At 43.0% G+C, this 22,579-nt stretch overlaps 2 protein-coding genes across 7 annotated transcripts; one reads left to right on the plus strand and one right to left on the minus strand.

The window, feature by feature from the left end:
* The first annotated feature begins 749 nt into the window (after positions 1–749).
* Positions 750–16,563, plus strand: LOC117592303 (long-chain-fatty-acid--CoA ligase 3). 5 transcript variants are annotated; one of them, XM_034285975.1, is made up of 10 exons: positions 1,319–1,336; positions 11,344–11,479; positions 12,649–12,711; positions 13,075–13,513; positions 13,583–13,789; positions 14,525–14,999; positions 15,064–15,236; positions 15,303–15,566; positions 15,640–15,915; positions 15,984–16,138. In XM_034285975.1, the coding sequence occupies exons 2-10, from the start codon at positions 11,345–11,347 to the stop codon at positions 16,136–16,138; spliced, it is 2,187 nt and encodes a 728-aa protein (XP_034141866.1). In that variant the 5' UTR covers positions 1,319–1,336; position 11,344. The 5 variants fall into 5 exon arrangements, with proteins under 5 accessions (XP_034141868.1, XP_034141866.1, XP_034141863.1 ...); XM_034285972.1 differs by lacking the exon at positions 1,319–1,336 and adding an exon at positions 9,037–9,395 and having other exon boundaries at positions 15,984–16,563; XM_034285973.1 differs by lacking the exon at positions 1,319–1,336 and adding an exon at positions 11,096–11,198.
* Positions 13,846–17,088, minus strand: LOC117592310. 2 transcript variants are annotated; one of them, XM_034285985.1, is made up of 4 exons: positions 17,082–17,088; positions 15,269–15,272; positions 14,092–14,410; positions 13,846–14,014 (listed from the first exon to the last, which is right to left on the minus strand). In XM_034285985.1, the coding sequence occupies exons 3-4, from the start codon at positions 14,397–14,399 to the stop codon at positions 13,861–13,863; spliced, it is 462 nt and encodes a 153-aa protein (XP_034141876.1). In that variant the 5' UTR covers positions 14,400–14,410; positions 15,269–15,272; positions 17,082–17,088; the 3' UTR covers positions 13,846–13,860. The 2 variants fall into 2 exon arrangements, with proteins under 2 accessions (XP_034141876.1, XP_034141875.1); XM_034285984.1 differs by lacking the exons at positions 15,269–15,272; positions 17,082–17,088 and having other exon boundaries at positions 14,092–14,452.
* Positions 17,089–22,579: the final 5,491 nt, after the last annotated feature.

Here is a 22,579-nt window from a genome sequence, read left to right on the forward strand (position 1 = left end):
ATAAGCCAGCCATTATTTCCTTTATTTCATTAAAATTAGAATTACTTTCTAATTACTGAAATGCCAAATAGAATCGAACTGTGAGCCAGTCAACGTAATTATATTTATTATTTAAAAAATAAATCAACTACATGTGATATTTGACCCATTAGTAAATGATTTTACCTTCTCACTCGGTGTCGCTTCTAGAATCGATCAAATTTCTATCATGGCGATAAATTAAAAAGTAATGGGTATACCTAGAATGGAAGTACACTTGCGCCTCTATACAGGGCTGGAAGCTCAAGTTGTTTTTAAAGGGTACTGGCGATACTATACTACTATTTTAGCGATACTATCGAACCCATAGATAATATCGATAGCACCATCGGACCGGCAGGGGCCATGCGCATCTCTAAGGCAATTGCCAAACAAACAAACTAAAGTCTAAAAAAATAAAAATTAACCGAAATCGCATGACAGTGTTATCATGAGAGTAAGTGTGTGGCCGATGTAATAAGAGAATCAATTACTTTTGATAAATCAATCACATTCTGAGCCCCGTAATTGCATAAAAGAACAGCAGACGAAAGACATCAGAAAAACGTGAGCACCGTTTGGTTGTGTGCGTGTGTGTGTGCTGATGGGAGTGAGAGCGTGCGAGAGAGCGCGACCATGAAGGAGAAAATAATATCGTGGCAAAAGCAAACGACGGCGAAAAATTCGAATCAAAACCAAAACCAACGCCGCCCAACGCAAACGGTTGTTCACGCGTCGTCGTTGCCGTACAGAAAGAGAGCTCCAACAATTTGTTTCATGCGGGCGCCAATTAAAACAGCACACTAACTAAAATACAAGCCAAATTCTTAAAACGCAGTTCAACAGCGCTTCTTAGGAGTGTGTGAGTGGAGTAAGTAACGTGGTCTAAACACAATACGTGTGTGCGCTGGTGTTTGTGAGTAATTGTGCAGTTTGTGAAAGTTTTTTTGCGAAAGTTTTGTGACCACTTTAAAGCGCATTTGAGAAAAGCGGCCACCGATTCACTCACAAAATATTTATTCATATATATAGCGCATGCAAAATGTGAGGATTAGGGAAAATCAAGAGAAGCGGAGTGTAGCGTGCTCAAGAATCCAACGCCAACGCCAACGCATCATTTTATGCTGGCAGTGGCTTTACGTTTATGCGTGAGCGGGAGCGCCAGCGCCTGTGTGTGTGTTTTCGTGTTCTTATTGGCAAACGTCATTTTATATAATCGCCGATCGCTGATTTATATTTTATCTCCATTCCATGTGCGTCTCCCACCAAAACAAACCAAAAGTTTTCCCTCTGTCAAGAACTGCGACACACATCATAGGTAAGTTTAGCATATCACTCCGTTTCAGAGTTATGTTGTTGTGACGTAGGTGAGTGAGACTCAGCTGGCAAGCCTCTCTTTTGTCTCGATATCTCTCTTTTATTCTATCACCCCTGCGCCGGCTGGGCCTCTTCTCAGTTTGTAGTTTTCCGAATGTCACGCCACCTTACCTTATCAATGACGTACATATGCAATTTGTCTATAAAGAGTCTTTGAGAAATCGACTATATTTGTCACTCGGACGCTGACCCAATTTATCCTACGTATAAATATATATGTACAAATATGCACATGTATGCAGATGTATGCATGTACATACATATGTATGTATGCACGTTATTCCAGTGCAACTGCACTTTTCCTTATGCAATTGTTGGTTGCCAATGGCAGCGCAGTGTTTAGGTATTGTTTTCTTGAGTTATTTATTGATTTGTTTGTGCAATGGAGAAGCTGTTGGCGATTGATGCGTCGGCTTGGTCACACTCCATTGGTGTTCCGTTTGCTTTCACAACCTGTTAATTGATGCCCCTCCCGCATTTTGTTTTTCAATTAGAATTATATATTTCATTCTTCGGACCTACGCACATGCATATGCTCTCTCTTTCCTCTTTGCTCTTCCCTTTAGATATTGCTCTCTTCGTGGATTTCCCCTACTTGTTTTCCACGTGTAAAGTTCTTGTAATTTATTTTGCGCAAACGCTCTCCCCATCGTGTTATCTCTCTCTCCCGGTCTTGCTCTCTCTGTCCCACTGTCTCGCCATGTTATACCAACTGAAAATCATGCGAGTTTTGCCTTTGATGGGTGGCAGGAGAATGCCGGGGCACAAGGCTGGGGCCTCCAGTTCGGGGTCATCTGTGACTGTCTCTGCATGTGCGTGTGTGTGTGTGTGTGTGTGTTCTGGTGTGACGTGTGTCATCTGTTTCTGATTCCTTGGAACCAGCTGAGCGGCTGGATGGGTGGCGTGTGGCCGTGGGCTGGAGGCCTGCGTGGGTGTGTTGCATTCAAACGGATGTGGGTGGTTGGTCGGTTGGCCCCGTCTTGTTTCTAGGGCGCGGCTTCGCCAATGGCCGGAAGCAGGTCGTACTGTAAGCAGTTTAGAATCGAAATATCGCTCATATAGCTGCCGTTAGTCTAGAGGTACGGCACGTCGCGCTTCGTGTTGCAAGTGGAATGCATTTCAAAAGTTCAGGCGGAAAAGATAAACGCAAAAGATAGCAGGACTGCCAGCGGTGAGTGCAATAAGCAGCAAATGCTGAAAATGTGAGATGGCGCGATTCCAGGTGGCAGTAAGAACTGTTTTTGTTTGAATCAAAGAAACGCCAAAAACCTTTGTTGATTCATGTTTTCTATGGCAGCTTTGTGTATTGAAATTACTGTACAAATTATACCCTTTACGAATGAGTAACATATAATAGATTCAACGTAAATCAATTGGGTCGGCTGTTGCGATAAGAGGAAACTGCTGTGATAGCCAGTCTTCATTACAAAACTGGTGTCTCAGGCATTTCCGCTTCTGTAATTCAACGTCGCATTAAAATGTTATTTTTGTGGCCACATGTTGAAAGATAAACTTTATTTTATGTATTATTTTGTGCATATTTAATGTACGAGAACCAACTTTTCGAACAATTTTTAATAAGTTTCCAGAAGCGCCCTCAACTTCTTTGCCTCGCCGAGTGGAGGTGCGTGGAATGAATTTGCCGGTCTCAGTTTTCATTCATGGCCAAGCCAGCACACACACACACCTACAACGCAGGCAGGCCATTTCCCCACTCCACGAGGTGTTTTCATGTAAACAATGTACTCTTTGACCTTTCAATATTTTCCCCTGCTCACACATACACCAACACACACAGTCGCTCTTCGCTCTTCCACAGTACAGTTGTGACGCACACGCATGCAACCGGCTGTCTCTCTTCGACTCTCGCTCTCTCTGAGTCACCTAATCTTGGTTACTCTCTTCGCCGCATATTCTTTTACTTTGTTTTAAGCTTACAGGGTGGATAGGTAGGGCAGAGGGAGCGGCAGCATTTCCCCTGAAACTCGTACGATTTTCAGCTGGTATAACGAAATGCCATCGAATGAAAGAAAAACGTGCCACCAGAGTTGCCCGACTGCCTCACCACCACCCGGCTACCCGTCCCTTTCACCCCGCCTTGTGACTCTTGTTGGAGGATTTCCCGTTTGCCGTTGCATTTTTTGCTTTTCTCTTTCTCTCTCGCTGGCTCGCGCCGGGCGCTGTGTCAAAAATAGTCACACGATGTCTGGGGCGACCGAAGGCAGATCAGACCCTCCAACCCTGCACCACCCCCCGACTGGATTTCAGATTGTAATGACATTTTGTAATCGGTTGCCCAACCCCCTTTGGGCTGTTTGCCAGGGCTTCAACAGTTTCGCTATTACTTTTTTTTCCTTCACGGTGCAACAGTGCAGCGCAGCGTTAGCTGCCGTTATTGCTCTCTCTATTCATCTGTTCGTCTCTGTTTTTTACCCCTGGAATTTGTAAGTCTAGAGAAGAAAACACGAAGTTTAAAGAACGACAAAACATTTCAAGAATTGCTTAAATTTATACGGATTAAAAAGCACTGTATCACATGCTTCGGCTTGCGAAAATAGCTTCAGCGCGGACTTGTTAATTCCATTAGTAAATGTTGCCCTGCATTCCTGTCAGTGCTTCTGTTTGTTCTTCACATCAGTTGCATTCGATTTTGGATAACCAAGGTATTATTTACTTTGGATTTACTTAAACAGCCAAATACTCGCACGAGAGATGGATCGATGGGGATAAGACAAACACATTAGTGATTTTAGTTGCTATAAGTATTGCTGTTTCCTGTTTCTAGTTGTCACGCCATTCAATTCTTAACTTGTTTTCAATTTAAAAATTCTATTTCGGCATACGCGGCGCGTCAGGTTTAGGAAGCATGACATTTTTTACTGTTGGAATGGACCGCACACAGCCAAGCGGGGAGATAAGCGAGGTGCAGTGGCTCATGGGTCGGGTGATAAAATGGGAAACAGTTCTTTAAAGCACATTGTTCCGACCCCTGTTCGTCTACGCCTGTGCATCGTACGAGCATTGTTTGTGTTTGTTTTAGTCATGACTTTGGTAGATTTTCTAACCGGTTTTTGCAGTACCGCTTCGATTAAACCGGGATCTGGCTGCTTGCCTCTCACGATCATTGCCAAAGCTGACTCGATTCCATTTTATTTGTGCGTGTTTCTTGTGGAAATTTTCACTGAAACACGTGCTTGGGTGTACGATGGTCACTCTAAACTTCAGAGTCTAAAGATAAGTACTGCGTCGCGACGCAGGCGCTTGTCTAGGTCATTTATTTTAGCTTTATGTTGTTGGCTTACTTTTACACACACTAGAGCATGTACACACGTACGCGAACGAACGTACGTAGCAGAGACATTCAGCCAAAGGCAAGGAAATGAGCGAGTGCAAAAGAGAGAGGAATCTGTATAGCGAGGTGGGTTCATATCAGATGAGACATGAGGCAGTGAGCGGTCTCACGATATACAAACATGCCTCACCTTGCCACATATTCCTATCATTTGCTCTGCCTCCGTCTCTACATAGAGCGATAATCAAATTTATTTTAAATTCAGCGCCCCCCCAACAGACGGACACACACAGAGACACCCACTCTTTCTCTCCCACATAAGTGGACACAAACAGACTCTCGCTCTCTCTGCCAGTTGTGTTTGTTTTGCATGTTTGTCGCTCTTGCTTTTGCTCTTTCTCTGCTCATTTCCATTGAATGAAATATTCAACGCCCCGTGCAAAGCTCGTGAGTTCTCGCTGTTGTGTCTTTATTTCCATCTCGTTTGAGTAATTCTCATTTTATTTAATGTGTGTAGGGCTTGTGTGCTTGCTGCTGCTGCAAGTGAAATAAAGTATTTTTATTTTGGACTTTGGCACAGTCATACGATCAATTCGTTACCCCATCATTTGCCCGTGAGAACATTGTGCGAAAGAGAACGAACCGAAGAGAGAGAACTGATGCATCGACGTAATGCGCTTGCTCGACGCTTGCATGGACAGACAGTATATCAAATGTTGCACATGAATGTAATTTTTGCACATAATGCAAATTATGGACTCAAGAGGAGCCGAAATCAGAAGAGAGCAGAGCGTCGGCTGGCGTTGGGCTGTGTTCAATGTCAAGGCAATCAGCTGATGAATAATTTCCCGTTACAACTGCCAAGCAGCCACCTTGACCAAAGTTCAAGTAACTGTAAACTAGGAAAGAAAGAGAGCTAGAAAGAGAGAGAGAGACATAAAGAGAGAGACAGAGAGAGAGACCGAGCTCTGTTCCCACATGTGCAATTCAAAATATTTACGCAAGTGTTTTTATTGTTGTCTTCCAAATGCTTTCACACTTAAACAGTTGAACGAATAGTATCCCGCCCCCATGCTTGGTATTGAAACAGCTGATGGGTAGATCCCTTAGAAATGTAAGGAATTCATGAACGAATACGTAGTTTATGCGTTTAATTCTAGTGTACCAGGAACAACATACTGAAATGAAACCAAAATAAGCAGACACGTTAGCGCTATTTGGTTCAAAATGACGTGGTCTTGTGTACATATATAATTGTTGCAATATTTGTATGAGTGACATAGCGACTTTTAAATTTATATACATAGAACGACGATAAACGCTCGCATTTTGACATGGGTTTACGATTTCGTAATGTCCGACACAAAACTTGAATTTTGAACCGTAACAGCAAAAACGATCTTGGACTTTGGAAGCTTACTTTTTCTACCCGGTACTCGAAGAGTAAATAGGGTGTATTGTTTTTGTGGTCGGTGAAATGTACGTAACGCACAGAAGCAAACGGTCCTATAAAGTACATATATATTATTGATCAGCATCCAATAGCTGTCTGTCTGTTCGTCTTTTTTGACACCTGTTTCCCAGAGACTTGAGATGTAGATGACAGATACCCGGGAGTTGGGGCTATCAAAGTTTTACAAAGTTTCAATGTATTTCGTTTTGTTGTTTTCTATGCTTTAGTTCTGGGGAACGGCGGAAAACGAAGTCAATGGAATATTTTGCCCTGCGGTCAGCGAAAATGATGTACAAATTATGTAAACGCCATCAAACAGAAGCGTAGAAAAACTGCAATTTCAAGTTCGAGGTTTTGCTGTAATTTGTTGTTTTTTTTTTATCGTTTTGTGTGATTTCCACAGCTTGAATGATTTCAGAAAACTGAAATTTGTTGTGCAATGTATGCAAAAACAAAGCAGTAGAAAACAATAAAAATCGATTCAAAGCGGAAAGTGAAGCTAAAAGTTGTAATTAATAAGTTTCAACCTCACATTACACATTGTTGTGCACGAGTACTTGGAATTTAAATAGATTTAAATGGCCATGGAAACTTCGGAAATCTTATTCTGAAATCTTTCTGTTGTTAGAAAACTCTAAGCAATTCAAGTTGAAGCACCAATTATGATAGGACTGAATCGTGTTTGATTGTGGTTTACGACCCTTATCTTTAATTAGACACATTTATGTTTTTATACTGAATTATTACTATTGAACATCTATTTTTGAAAGTTAATGATTATTTGTCGGTGTGTTGCGATATAATGGGAAGAGAATTACGCGATCGATAGCCCTAAATGAAGCGGCAATTTGAATTCTTAATCATTTGTAAATGATGTGGAAATTGTTACTCAGTTTGGTAAAATCTGTTGTTGTTTTAAGTGCTCGTTGCTTGACCTGTGACCGGATTAAAATTGTCTCTTTGTATGCAGTTACGCATAAGTCGTGTGTGTGTGTGTGTGGCTACTTAACCCTGAATGCCCATGATTCAGATCTGATTGAATCAGTCAAAATGCTTAGAGCTTTGCTCGTTTTATCACTTATCCTACATCACAGTACGAATTACAGTAATCATCGCTTAATGCGAACAATTTCCCTATTGTCTTAATCCGCACAATGTACAGATGTATTTGTACTCGTACTCGTACGATCTAAATAGATAGACCTCTCATCGGTGTAACCTTTGTGCTCAACACGCGATTGTCGGCTTGTGAGCTTGGGACCTGCTCTCTCTCTTGATCTCTGTTTTTGTGGCAACTTTGACCAGGGTAGTGCACGATCCATGATTTACGGACACACGTACGTACCCTGATTAGTGCACATTTTTGCACGGTGGGAACGCGCTCAAAGTTTAGTGTCCGGCCAAAGAGGCGGGAGCATTTAAGTAATGTCAAACTGAACAGTTTTGGGTTTTCATTCGATTACAATAACCTACAAACCGCAACCGTAGCCCACACTGACTTTCGCCTCTTTCGTGATGCCGTGTGGGTCTTGCTAGCTATTTGTGCTTACTTTGCTTCCATTTCTTGTTCCCCTTTAACCCAAGATAAAGAATATCTCTTTCATTCCTTTCTTTCTTGTCCTCTTCCACTGACAAATATTTAAATGCCGAATACTCTTTCTATATGCAAATATTTATATTTAACTTTATGCTTTCTGGCACTTCTCCTTCTTGGCAAACAAAACACGTATTGAGATGGTTTTCATTCGAGTTTGGCTTAAATGTGAAGGCGGGTGCGGGGTTCAACGGACTTCACACTAAGCGAGTTAAAATGAAATTAACTGAAATTTGGTGTTTATATACTCGGCGGATCACTTTGCATGGCCCTTTTTCCATTATCAACGTGAACTTTGTTCACTTGGCGATATTAAGTTGTTTTATCAGGATCGGCAGATTCTGAAGAACCAGATTGGTAAATCATTAGCCAGAACGAAACGGATAAACGAACTTTGGTCTTTGGCAGAAAAACCATAAAAGAACTTTCGTTTATTTTGTTATTTAATTAATTGGCAAAGCGCTTTTCTGTGATTCGATCGAAGGTCCCCCGCGACCTATGTCAATGTTTCTCTACCACCACGGAGAGCAAAGACCAAGAGAGAGAGAGAGAGAGAGAGTCGCACACAAGGAGAGAGATAGAGAAATAGAGAGACAGAAAGAGTGAGAGTGTTTGTTATGCAATAGAAATGTCTGTCTAATTTTAATTTTTGTTCTAGATATTCTCTTTGCCTACACTTTCTATAATTTGTTTCTTTATTTTCTTATCATCAGCGTTTGGGTTTCTTTTTTTGGCGAACATCCAAATAAGAAAACAAATCCAAAACGTAATAGAAACTTGTTTTTGGTTTTCTTTGGATGTTTGCTTTCGATTTCTGATTTGATTACAATATATTTATGAAGGTTAAAAGTAATTGAAAGACTATTGGATTGGATAGGGCTAATATCTATTTATAGAATTCAAATGGAAGTTTTTCCACTGCCCCAGATATGTATTTTTATGAATTGTTTAAACATTTGATTGAAAGAAACCAAAAGTTGAAATAATTTTACAAGCTTATTTTCACTTAATTAAGATTTTGTTCACACTTGAAATTTTGGAAAGTATATTTAAATGTAAATCAAAGCTTTTTATGTATTTATGTATATGTATGTTTACATCTGCAGATCATGGCCCTAATCTGTTCATGGTTGAGGTTGATTTTAAGTTTTTATTTTTTGCTTACTTTTATAGCTACATTCATACAGATGTCTTCTGTATATTGCGCTATGCAATTTGTGTATCCCATAATCTGTTTTGTTTACTCATTGTCACTACATTCATAAATGCATATTCCTGTGCTCTTTCCGCTTCCAGGGAACTAGCTCATCATCGGCAGCAAAAAACACCAACAGCATCAGGAGAAACAACAAATACACCAACTTATTCGGAAGAAAAATTGACTTAATTCCTCTGTTGTTGGTCCAACCGTTTGCGCCGTTAGAGACAGCCCGGCTTGCCCACGACACAAGAGCAACAACACACTGAAGCGGAAAGAGAGAGAGAGAGAGAGAGAGAGAGAGAGTGAGAAGTGTTTCTTTGTGCGTGCGTTAAAGGTCGCACTCTCCTCCCACTCACCTTCACCACCTGAAGTTCTGGGCAGACACTCATCCCGAAGATCGGACAAAGAGGAACGAACAAGACAAATCACACGGCAAGATGTTCATCGAAGATGATGCGCAGTAAGTAACAAATACCTACATACATATCATATGTACCTTTGTGTTTACCTTCATGATTGCTTTAATCGCTCTCCTCGTTGAATATGGCTATCTGTAGTACCTGTACTTGTAAGTTGCTCCTGGCATAGTGGTGGTGGTAATTTGGTCGGGGGGTCTTGGAATGCAAAGAACAAGACTAAAACGTAAGCTAATACCACTAGGTTAACTTCGGATGACATTGGCTCAATCGTTAACTTCCAATTTCCATCGAATTTACTCATTTGTAAAGAAGCTATCCGTTCGTTTAAGTAAAATTTGAGCAGGGATACAAATGCTTTTAGTTTCAGTAAAGTACGGATTGGGATCCAGAATATTCTACGGATTATATCGTATTTTATTATATTAAGCAATGAAAAAGTTGTACCTATGTTTTCGGAGTGTTTTTCCTGGAATGTGTAAGACCTACATTACAAATTCTTCTCCTGATGATAGATAATGCATAGTTCAAGCTTTTTGGGTATTTAAAAATCAATTCAAATAATTGAAACTTTCGCATTCACATTTATCATTTTAAACAATTAGCCGTGACTATCACTTAAATCAGTCATTCCATTACCAATTAAGTTCCACAAAATATTCATCGCCACTGACCCTCGGTGACCCCTGCGAGCGCATCGTGCTCGAGAAGTTGACGTCACATTGACGTGGTGCACAAGCCGCCAAGTTCAAGGACACAGAGAATATCATTCCATGATTTGCGCTTATCAGGCCACTTGTCTACGATCGCGTTATCAATTATTCAACGGTATTCTGCATTAGTGCGATCATATGTATGTATAATTATATATGTATGTTTGGGAACAATCAAGACGAGTGCTGCCATGCATGGATTCGTTTGTCGTTTGGTTTCCTCTTACTATAGTCGGAATATATGCAAATATAACAGATCGAGTCAGGTAGGAGCTGACAAAGCCAGGAACCAAGAGAGATTTAGATACAAAAATATAGCAGATATAAAACGAAAAAGAATTCACCCGGAAATTGCATAAATTTCTGGACAATTTGTCGCTATTTCTGGTTTCAGATAACTCCAAAATTAATCAAATTGATGAGTGGACTTAAAAATGGAACGTGCGATAGCTGAAAGTTGGTTCAAATAATTAATAATATCTATAAAAAAAAGAAAAGAAAAGTTAATGAAGTATCTCTATAGACTCTATAGTATAGCATAGACTGCATGAATAAGTAAGGAAGCATTGAATAAAGATCGCTGTTATAGCCACGCACCGCCAGACACACTTGATTTTTGTGACATATCAACATAAAGCTGGCGTAGTGGTGGCAACCATTGTTGTTGGAAGAAGTTCTAAATACCTATGGCTGTTGATAAGAAAGCAGACCTGGATAACCAAGCGGCGAGAGAGAAAGAGAGAGAGAGAGAGACGGCTAGCGTAGATACAACAAAAGAAAAAGCAGCAGACATGCAACCCATCTCCACGTTACAGGAGCAGCGCCACTTGCGAGAGGTAGAAGTTTCCGTCTGATAAAAAGTCGAACCCATTCCGGCGCTCTCCTAATGCTATCGCCTTTTCGAACAGCGTTTTCTGAGCACGCCGCCGAGCTGAGAGAGAGCGAGAGAGAGAGAGAATGGGTGGTGGGCGATCAAGTGAGTGAGTGAGTGAGTAGGCGGCGTGAGAGTGCGAACGAACGAATAATAAACGAACCCCTTTTCCGATTTTCCTACTTTCGGACTCAAGATTTGCCAACAGTGGCAGCAGGTGATATCAGTTTGTTTTCGGCTGGCGACTGTGCTACAACGAGTGGGTGGGTGAGTGGGTCTATTTGGCACTACTGGAGAAGGGTTCCAAATTCTTGCGGAAATGTATAATTCTTGGTTCTAGAATAAATCAATTGCATATCACTTTCTATGCAGCTGCAACTAATTTGTGTATTTCAATTACTCTTCCAGAATGGACAGCTTCTGGGTGCAGAGCGCAATTGGCGCGATCAAGGCGATCGCATTCGTGTATGATATCATAACCCTGCCGGTGTACTTGGTCCTGCAGAAGCCATGGAAACGCCGACAGGACTCGCGACGTGTGAAGGTGAGTTTACAGAGTGGGCACGGACCACACGACCACTCCACTCCCCCTGCATGTGTGTGTGTAATCAGACAATCGGCGCTGTAACTAGTATCTCTAGCTAGAATCGCTTTGAAATACTTTCGACTTTGCCCCTGGCCACCGCTCCAAAGTACACAGACGGTAGACGGACAGACGGACAGGTACTAGAGCGCCCTGGCTTAGTTCTGATCTGAGTGCATGTGCTTTTGAAACTAAACTGCACGCTTTATTATCAGTTGATTTCCACATTACTGCGCGTCACGCAATCCCTTGTGCACCCTGAGGCATTAGCTAATTCTCCCTCTGCCTTTGCCTCTGCCTCTGCCTTTGCCTCTAGTTTTGCCTCTGCCACTCAATCCACCTCCGATTCTATTTCTATTTCTGCCTCTGTTTCTGCTATCTCTCACTCTCTCTCGCTCCCGCTCTCTACATTTCCCCTAATCTAATGCCTGCCTACATATGTATGCTATGTATGCACGCTGACTTTTGATTTATTGACCCGGCCCGTTATTCATTATCTCTTGTTCGTTGTTGTAGTTTTGCTTTTATCAGAGATTCATTCGATTTTGTATGCCACTATTAAGCGTAGAGGTTTGTTTCCTTGCTGGCTGTCGAACATTAAATCATAGCATCATCAGTTTCTGATAATTGCACATGCTGTTACGCCATATAAAATGTGCTACGATTGCAGGCGGTGTCCTCCTGATAAGGCAGCCCCATGCAGCGGAAAAAACCTCAACATTTGATAAGCCAGAAAGGAGCAGGTGTGCGTAACAAATGTGGCAACGATTCAATTTGATTGTCAGACAGAGAGAGAGAGAGAGAGAGAGAGAGGAATAAATAAATATCTTCCTATGATTTTCTCTGTATCCCCTCGGCCGGTATCGCTTGTACAGCTGATGTTACCCAATCTAAGTTAAGAGCACTTTTGTCTGGCTTACAGCCTACAGCCTGATAAGATTTATGGGGGGCTATGGATATGGTCACAATCGCGTGTGCCGTACGTGTGGTAAAAGAGTTCCCACCTAGGAACGAACGAGTCAATCTTTACACATACATACTTAAGTAAGATATCAGCACAGGCAAGCATGGCTTGTGGTCATACATACATATATTGTATCACTCCTTGTATCCTTCCTTCCCTCCTACAGGCAAAGCCCATTAACCAGAAAATGTTGGTCGATGAGTCCAAGTACGCGCCGGATGACATTGAGGTTTAATTTCTGAAAATTCGTTGTTTTATTTTATTAAATAACATTTGTTGTGGAACAGTACACTGGCACACCCCCCCATAAACACACACACACACACACACACACACATACACACAAAAGAAAGCACAATAAATGTTCCTAGGATTTGGTGTTTCATGCAAAGAGTTGGTTTCCCCCTCTTTGGTGTTGGCCCCAGAAACATGTTATTTCCCCCCCAGGCAAGCCACACCTACCCCCCTTCAATCTCACATGTCTGTCTCTCCCTGTTGATCGCCCACACCCTGCCCACCCCAACCCCCAAACTGGCGTTCATTTGAGTCTAACTTTGAGATGGCATGAAAGTAATTTGCCCTACTCTTTCAGGCCAAGATCATCAAGAATGATGAGCACGAGCTGACATACCGGACCACGGATCCGCCCCGCGATGTGCACGTGAAAATGCTGCAGGAGAACATCGACACGCTGGAGAAGGTCTTCAATTACGTGGCGAAGACGCACTCGAGCAAGCGCTGTCTGGGAACGAGGCAGATCCTCAGCGAGGAGGACGAGGTGCAGCCAAACGGACGTGTCTTCAAAAAGTACAACATGGGCGACTACAAGTGGAGGACCTTCACCGAGGCGGAGCGCCAGGCGGCCAACTTTGGACGTGGCCTGCGAGAGCTTGGACAGAAACCGCGGGAGAATATTGTTATTTTTGCGGAGACACGTGCCGAGTGGATGGTGGCTGCCCATGGCTGCTTTAAGCAAGCCATGCCCATAGTCACCGTCTACGCCACCCTGGGAGACGAGGGTGTGGCCCACTGTGAGTTTATTTATTTTGATTTTACCATTTTCGTGTAATAATGTGGAAAAATGAATAATTGTTCGACAGGCATCAGCGAAACGGAAGTCACCACGGTTATCACCTCGCACGATTTGCTGCCCAAGTTCAAGACTCTGCTGGCCCTGTGCCCCAATGTGAACACCATCATCTATATGGAGGACCAGCTGCACAAGACGGAAACCACCGGCTTCAAGGAGGGCGTCAAGGTCTTGCCATTCAATCAGGTCGTCAAAATAGGACAGGACAGCAAATTTGGTGCGTTTCTAAAGGGACACATAGAGACACATTGGTAGTTGAAATTAGTGTGGGATAGGACTTACCCTCTTCTAGTTATCATCACAAGGGCGATGTACCATTGCTCCATGCGTTGCGACTGATTTTGATGTTGATGCTTTGTTGTCATCTTGTTCACTGTCCAGTATCTCTGCTGTCCTTCCGAGCACCATGCTGGGTGTAGTCAACTCACTGTAATAGCACCAGCTGTGCAAAAGAGAAGGGGGAAAGGGTTGTGAGCCATTAACAAGTTGGATAGATGAACTTCTCCTGTCGTTTCCTGCCTGTTGTCGCTATAGTTCAGGGACTCGACCATCAGCTGCGGCAACAGCTCCTCCAGCTCATGGGCGAGTGACACTTGCAAATCGGGGATCTCATCCACTGGCCTTGGCGCTGGCTCTTGCGATTTCTCAGTTTTGTCGATATAGCTGCGATATGACCGATAGGCAACCAGTCCACAGTACACGCCAAAGATCGAGATCAATAGATAGCAGGGGCTGGTCTTTGCTGATGTGGCCTTCATGAGAGCATTGCACTGCTCCACACATGTCAGCGGGGTCAGTATAATGAACTCTTCCAAACTGTTTGCCATTTTTTGGAACACGCTAAAATTTTGAGAGAATGTTTCTGTTTTCAAGCTATCTGTGATAAGTGACAGCAGTGGGCAGGCCTTCTACTAGACTTTAACTGATTAAACTTATTTTTTTTTGCTAACAGAGAGTGTGCCACCCAAGGGCGATGATATTGCAATTATAATGTACACTTCCGGATCAACTGGAACACCCAAGGGGGTTTTGCTGTCGCACAAGAACTGCATTGCCACGATGAAGGGCTTTGTCGACATGGTGCCCATCTATCCAGATGATGTGCTGATTGGCTTCCTGCCGCTGGCTCATGTCTTCGAACTGGTGGCGGAGAGTGTCTGCCTGATGACTGGCGTTTCCATTGGCTACTCGACGCCGCTGACCCTCATCGATACGAGCAGCAAGATCAGGCGGGGATGCAAGGGCGATGCCAGTGTCTTGATGCCCACATGCATGACTTCGGTGCCACTGATACTCGATCGCATCTCCAAGGGCATCAACGACAAGGTCAATTCAGGCTCGGCCTTCAGGAAAGCCCTCTTCAAATTCCTCTACCAGTACAAAGTCAAATGGATACAGCGAGGCTACAAGACGCCCCTCATTGACAAGTAAGAAGATTCGGAAATTTAACGATGTAAAGATCTGGAATTCAATGTTTCGTCTTATTTGCAGGTTGGTCTTCAAGAAGGTGGCTAAGCTGATGGGCGGCAAGGTGCGCATCATTATGTCTGGCGGAGCGCCACTCTCGGCGGATACACACGAACAGATCAAGACCTGCCTGTGTGTGGACTTGATTCAGGGCTATGGATTGACAGAGACAACATCGGGAGCCACTGTAATGCATGGTAAGTGAATGCAACTCGCTTTGAGCTCGAAGACGACTCTACTACTCTTCATCCTACTTTTTATAGAGAGGGACATGACCTATGGACGCACTGGTGGACCATTGACCGTGTGCGACATTCGTCTGGTCAATTGGGAGGAGGGAAACTATCGCATTACCAACAAACCCTACCCGCAGGGAGAGGTACTCATCGGTGGCGACTGTGTGTCCCAGGGATACTACAAGCTGCCCGGCAAGACCAATGAGGATTTCTTCGAGGAGGATGGTAAACGCTGGTTCAAAACCGGCGACATTGGCGAGGTGCAAACCGATGGCGTACTTAAGATAATTGGCAAGTCTCTCATCTGTCTTCAATGTGTTTTTAGCAGCTATCTTATACTTTGTGTTTCTCTCTCTTTGTGCAGATCGCAAGAAGGATCTGGTTAAGCTGCAGGCCGGCGAATACGTCTCTCTTGGCAAGGTCGAATCGGAGCTGAAGACATGCGGCATCGTAGAGAACATTTGCGTTTATGGCGATCCCACAAAGCAGTTCACCGTCGCGCTGGTCGTGCCTAACCAGAAGCATCTGGAGGATCTGGCCGAGCGTCACGGTCTGCAGAACAATACTTATGAGGAGCTGTGCTCGTCGCCTGTCATTGAGAAGGCCATACTCAAGGAGATTGCCGATCATTCGCGGAAATGTAAGTCGCTCATCAACCCCCTCCCCCATCTCTGCGGATACTAAATGTGTCGTTGGTTTTACTTGCAGGCAAATTGCAAAAGTTCGAGGTGCCCGCCGCCATTACGCTGTGCAAGGAGGTCTGGTCACCGGACATGGGCCTGGTGACGGCTGCCTTCAAGCTGAAGCGCAAGGAGATCCAGGACAGATATCAGCACGATATTAACCGCATGTACGCCTCATGAAAGTCAATGTACTAAATACCAACCAGCAGCAAAAGCAACGACAACAACAACAACCAGCATTATGAAAGCTTGAGTGGAGGAGATGCAACGAGGCACAGTACCTAGTACCACTACCACACACAGAGAGAGAGAGTCACCAACGACACGACGATAAGCATGCATACCAAGTCCGAAAACCAAATTAGCTCAAGAGCCGAAAGATCTACAAGCCAAACCAGAAACACACCAGCCAATGCGCAATTTCTGCATGCAAAGGGAGAGTTTTAATTGATATGTGTATATTGTGTGTTTTCTTTGATTTGAATTGATTTGTATACTTGCTCTTAGCCTAATAATAAAGGGGAAATCTTAGAAGCTGTTGGATTTGGGTTGGCAGCAATGCTTTGTGTCGGTGCTCAGAATGCTGTTGAACAGATTGACAATGATGAAGAAGATTTCAAATGTATGATGACCGAATGCCTATGATAATGATAATGATTATATTGATGAATATTATGAATGATGAATGAGAATCACAATGAGAATGAGAATATATATTGTGTAATGTACAGTTTTCGGTTTTTAGCACACTCTGTGGCTAAACACACAATTTGCATAAACAATACTTATTTTTATAGAAAATAATAAAGTACGCTTAAGTGGTTGCCTATTAATTATGTATATACACACACACACACACACACACACACATACACGTTTATATATACCCTATATATATAGTGTACTTCTTTATAATAAGTTCGATGTATGGAAATCCTGAAGTAATGAATTGTAGCAAAAGCAAAACCTAAGCGACTTGATTATGAATTAAAATATAAAATGCAACAAAAAAACAAAAACAATATAAAACCAGCTTAGCACACATTTTCCTTGGCAAAAGCTTTTCTACACACACACACACACACACACATCAAATGAAGCAAATGTGGAACCCTCCATAAACTATTTTTAAACACAAATCAAATGGCAAACAAGGTTACAAACGGCAAACGTAATATATATTTTAGCTCAATTTAGTTTAGCGAAAAGCAAAAGGGCCACAACAAATGTATTTTATGAAGTTCATTATGTCAAAAGCAAAAGCGATAACTCAAAATTCAAATGCAACTAATGAAAGACTTAGTACTAAAACAAAAAGCAAAACAAAACAGAACTCAGATGAAGAGAATACACCAACTGGGCCAACAAATGCCTAAACTACAAAGTAAAGCAAAGTATCCATTTGTTTTAAATGTGCAAGAAGATTTTGGAATACATTTTAGTCATATTTTTAGTTGAACTATCTATGTACGACCCTAGGGAACGTCTGGCAATTTTTTGATGGGAAACGTTGCGTTTCCTATTAAACAAATTCATTTAGTTTGGAATTTTTACAAAGTGCGTGAGTGGGGAATTGTTTCATAATTGACATTTATTTTCGTGTTAAATATGGAATGCTAATAAACAAACATTTTAATGATATCTGGATGAGTGGCAAGCAACGCAAAATATTTAAGAACCTTTTCTACACATAAGTATCATTGCATTATTATACTTTTGATCGTATAAAATACTGAGATAATTCAATAAAAACCGACAATTTTTAGTTTTACTTGAAGAGCAACCAATTTCAAATATGGATGGGGTGGACTTCTCTAGGCCTTTCGTGTGGCTATCTACAGCAGATAATAGTGTGGTACATCGACTGGCATGCAGCTGCAGCTTTCGGCTTTTCCCACTTCTGACAAATCAGTATTCTTTTTGAGCGCATTTTGAAAATGTTAATTTAACACATTTTACCCCAAAAGCCAATGGTTGGGCTCCCGTTTCCTCACAGCAAGGCAAATAGTCGCCGGCTGTCGTTAATTTGCACTGTGCAAAGAGCTCCGGAGATGCGTTCATCCGCGTTAATCTGTCTGAGCCCCTGACTTATTCACTCGCACTTGTTTGCCAATGTAAATGACACAATTAGCACGCCCTGCTGCGCAGCCTTTCACTCACTGCAGTGTTTACTGTAGTCGAAGTTCCACTGTGCTGTGTGCTCTGTGCTCTGTTTATTTGTTCCCCCGCGACTTTGTGCATTTTTATAGCATTCAAAAAAAAAGAGAGGTGGAATTGTTAATGGTCTGCTGGCCGAAAGTTCAGCACTTGAGTGGAAGAACCAGGGCCAGAGGCACAGGCTCTGTCCATTTATAATACAGGGGAGTGCGTTGCACCTTTAGGCGCACCTTTGGGCCAGCGCCGGCCCAGGCTCAGACACTCTGAAGTGGCCGCCAGTACCAGCTCCTACCACTGCGGCCAGCGACATTCACTAATGCAACAAATAAATCATGGAAAATGGGAGTATAGGCGGAGCTACCACAGAAGTTTCCATTCCTGTGGGTCGACATGCTAAAGCTGTGGCACAGAGACTGCATGTAACACGAAAAAGTGCAAATCCTGGACAGGACAGAGCATCTTCTAGTCTAGATGTGCCTGGGCACACGTCTGCTGCTTTTCCATTCGACATTTTTTTTACTACTGATGCTGACCGAAGAACCGGAGACCGGAGGCGAATTTATTGCACTTTTTTGTGGATCTTTGAGTACTTATGGCATACAGGGGATTAATTTAGACTTTGCCCTGTCACAAAAACCGAGTGAAGCGCACAAAAAGCTGAAGACTGTCATGGGGCTCGACTCCCGGCCGTATCATATGCAATGGCACTACTGAAATTAATAGACTGTGACAGGAGAAGGAAAAGACGGAGGAAATTGCGCAGAAGAAACGCTTAGATTTTCATATTTATACGAGTATATGACGCTCAATGGATTCGGGTGATGGACAGTCAGAGACAGGCTGAAGAAGCGTATAAAAAATAGTACTTTTTTCAGACAGAGCTGGGCGGGGAAAGGGGTTATTATTTGGCATTATATTTGCCATGTGTAAGTAGTTGCTATCTAAATCACAATTTTATTTCTCTCTTGGCAAAAGCATTGGAAACCGAATCCAGCTTTAACTGAAAGTGCAATCGAAATGCACTCAAAGTAGATGGGGATATCTCTATCGGAATCTGTAACTGTGGCTGCAACTGCAACTGTATCCACAAGTAGACTTGCAGCTGTGTCCTGCAGTTCGTTTGATGCATTCGACAACTTATTCGTAACTTAGTCAAATGGGAATTTGCATGCGGGTGAGCCACAGCCACAGCCACAGCCAGCTCTCTGACCTTTGGGCCCCTCTTCTATTTGCATTTAAACTGCAAATTCAAAATCGATTGGGGTTACATCTCTACCATGCCGCTGAACAATGAACAAAGGTTCGTCTGTGGGCGTTGAATATGTTATGGTCTGGGTGTTTACCTAGTCAATTTTGTAATCCAGCTAGTACTTTTGTCATGTTGTAAGTATTTACGCAATACATACGTTTCATTTCCGCACGGCCTTGTCTAACACATCCGCCCGATATGGCGTCCGATTTCCGTTTTGCGCTTCAGCGAGCAACGGACGCTTCACTGAGATTGACAGTCCGTTCGATGCCGACTGTCTGTCATTCCCCCTTTACATCACGTGTGTGCCGGGTGTGTCTGTGTGTGGCCTTCAAAGTGAAAGTATACGTTCTGCTGTCAACTTTTCCAGTACAAGTCGAGCAAGAGAGCAGGAGCAGGAGATCATTTTATCCCCCCTCAATCACTTTCGATGTCATTGACGGCACTCTCACTGATGCTGAATTAACTTGCATTTTCTTTTCACTTTTAAAACCTTTAACTAAAGATTTCCTGTTGCCGTTTTTCTTATTCTGTAATATAAGTTTCATACGTAGCAGAGCTCCATGTCTGATTAAGCGAAAATATCCAATTGCTCTTTGATTTTGTCCTACAAGTACGAGTATTTACTGCTCCACGTGCCATGTGCCACATGTAAAGTAAAGCAAAGAGTCGCCCCGAAAGCTAACTGCTGCGCTTAACATGAATTCTTCACGGCATGTTGCACATTTTGCGAATGTTTCCAAGTTCAAACGGCTGTGAAAATGAACACGCGTTGCCCCTTGCACCGTCCACCGTCCACGGACTGCAGGGAATGGGCAAGACACTCCACACACTTTCTGCAACTATTTGAGGGTGCCAGAAGTACCATTGGAGGGGCAGCAGTTAGAGCTGCTCTCGAGACTTTTAATTTCTACAAATTTGGATATAGACATCTAGGTGGAAGCACTGCATTTGCTGAGTCTAAAGTTGTTTTTGGCAACTATTCATCTCTGTACGATTTTAGTGGCATTTAATCTCTAGAGTATTAAACATGGAGTACAGGCAGTAATGAGGGGGAAATCATCGCACGTTCGCATCTGCCCAGCTCTTCTATCTTTCTCTCTCTCTCAGATAACTAACGGTTAGATTGGGACAGCCTGCAATGCGCAGTCGCACAGAGAGAGAGAGAGAGAGAGAATTCTACAGAGCGTTGAGTCGAAAGCTCGCTGCAGTCGCAATTGAAACGAATCGAAATCAAAACATGTTTGCCCCAGGACTCACTGTTTATCCCGCCCCACAACCGCACACATCCCCTCTCAGCTTATTTGTTTCGATTCGAAGATTTCCTTAGATGTATGCGGGGACATTTGATTGAATTTTTATTTGACTATTTGACTGTTGGTTGTGTGTTTCTCTGTGGATTTACTGTCTCCATTTCCATCTCCATCCCCTTCTTATTGTTGTACAATTGAGGCTCCCATCTTGTATGATGGGAATGGAATTGGCTTGTGTCTGTGCACAAATAGCTACAACGTACGTGAGTGGATTTTGGTACTCCAACCTGGAGTTCGCCTTCTCGTTTGTCCACGTGTTTGCGTGTATTGTCTGCTGCCAGAACTTTTGGCCAGTCGAATGGTTGAGTAGCCGCATCAGCAACCACTTGACGGTGAAGCAAAGCCGACCCTGACCTACTCACACACAGCACTCACTGGGATGCCAAGTCTCTCTTTTTTCACCCCACTCGTTCGCTGCGGGTATCCTTCCACTCGTTTGTACATATGCATTTATGTCATGTGTGAATTGAACTTAGCTATTTGCATATTGCGTATGGCCTTCAGAGCCATGCGGAGATACGAGCACAGCCCAGCCGCATGTCACTCAATCTTGCCATCCCATTTGACTGGCAGGAACTTGCTCTGCCCCCATGGAACAATCGCTGGAAAAGTGTCGGGGAAAAGTGCAATTGGCATAATTAACCGACTGTGGTCTGTCCTTTTGTTTCAAATTTCCTCATTACTGTCTTTGTTGGGTAAGTGCCTGTCCAAAGCTATAGTCTCAGCAAGTAAATCTTCATTTAAATCTTGTATTCATATCTGATTTCACACATCTTCAGCTGCATCATTCAAGAGCGTTGTGGCAGGAATGCAATGGTGCAATGGCTGGACAATTCCCAACACCTGACTGTGAGCAGGGAGAGCCCATTGCGTAGCAGGACAGACATCTCATTGATTTGCATATCAACTGTGAGGGACAAACAATGAACCAAACCAGAGTACTGTTTCGCTGGGCCTCTGGAAGATGTGCAGGTGTGCTTTTCATTTCAAGGAAATATTGGGTTGTTTTTTCTACGCTGGGGGGAACGCCTTTTGTGTCTTTCGTTCATTGTTATAGTGCTCGTTATTACGGCTTGCATATTGTTTCATTTTCGCTGGTGCTTTCTGAGTCACAGAATTTCAGAAGCAGAAAATCACACAGAGACCAAACAGTGCGATAAGTTGGAAAACGCAATCTTTGCATGCATCGCTTCATCATTTTCAGGGATTAAGAGCTCCAAAGTTCTATAGGTGCCGTCTGTGCGTACACCTGCTATGAGAATTAGTTGAATGAAATGTTTTTCCAGGGATGTTGTCGACATTTTAATGGCTGCCACATTCAGGTACGTTGCTGCTTATTGCCGCATCCCTTGCTGCAGCCTCAGCCACTTGGCTGCCCAATTAAAAGTTTTAGCACATTTTCACTTGAAATTAATTGTCGGTAAACGTAATTCATGTCCAAGACAAGGCACAGGGAAGCTCAGGGAGCCAGAGCCCACAGCCCACAGTCCAGAACAACCAACAAAAGCAACTGGAAGGGGCAACAGGAGAATCTGAGGACCTGCAAATGTTGCCAAATGCAGCAAGCCCCAAACGAAAGAGAAAGAGCTAGAGCATAGGGTCTGTGCCACTTTGTTGCATTCTCTGTTTCACTTCTGCCCCCTGGCTTGAATAATACATATCCCAAATCCCAAGTTCTACTCCGCCCGATTATGTGTGGGGGAACGACTTTTCCCCACCATTACCTTTCTGTTAATGGCAGCGAATTCTAAATAATGTTTAGCTTTCTAGCCGAACAATAGGAAAAACATCATTAAACGGCAAAGACACAAATCATTTTGGGCCATGGGCGATGGCTGGTCGGTTGGGGCTTTGTGGCCAATGCCATAAATAACGCCGAGTGGCTAAAACAAAATGAGAATT

This window comes from Drosophila guanche, unplaced genomic scaffold (assembly GCF_900245975.1).
Source record: "Drosophila guanche unplaced genomic scaffold, DGUA_6, whole genome shotgun sequence".
NCBI classification, from domain to species: domain Eukaryota; kingdom Metazoa; phylum Arthropoda; class Insecta; order Diptera; family Drosophilidae; genus Drosophila; species Drosophila guanche.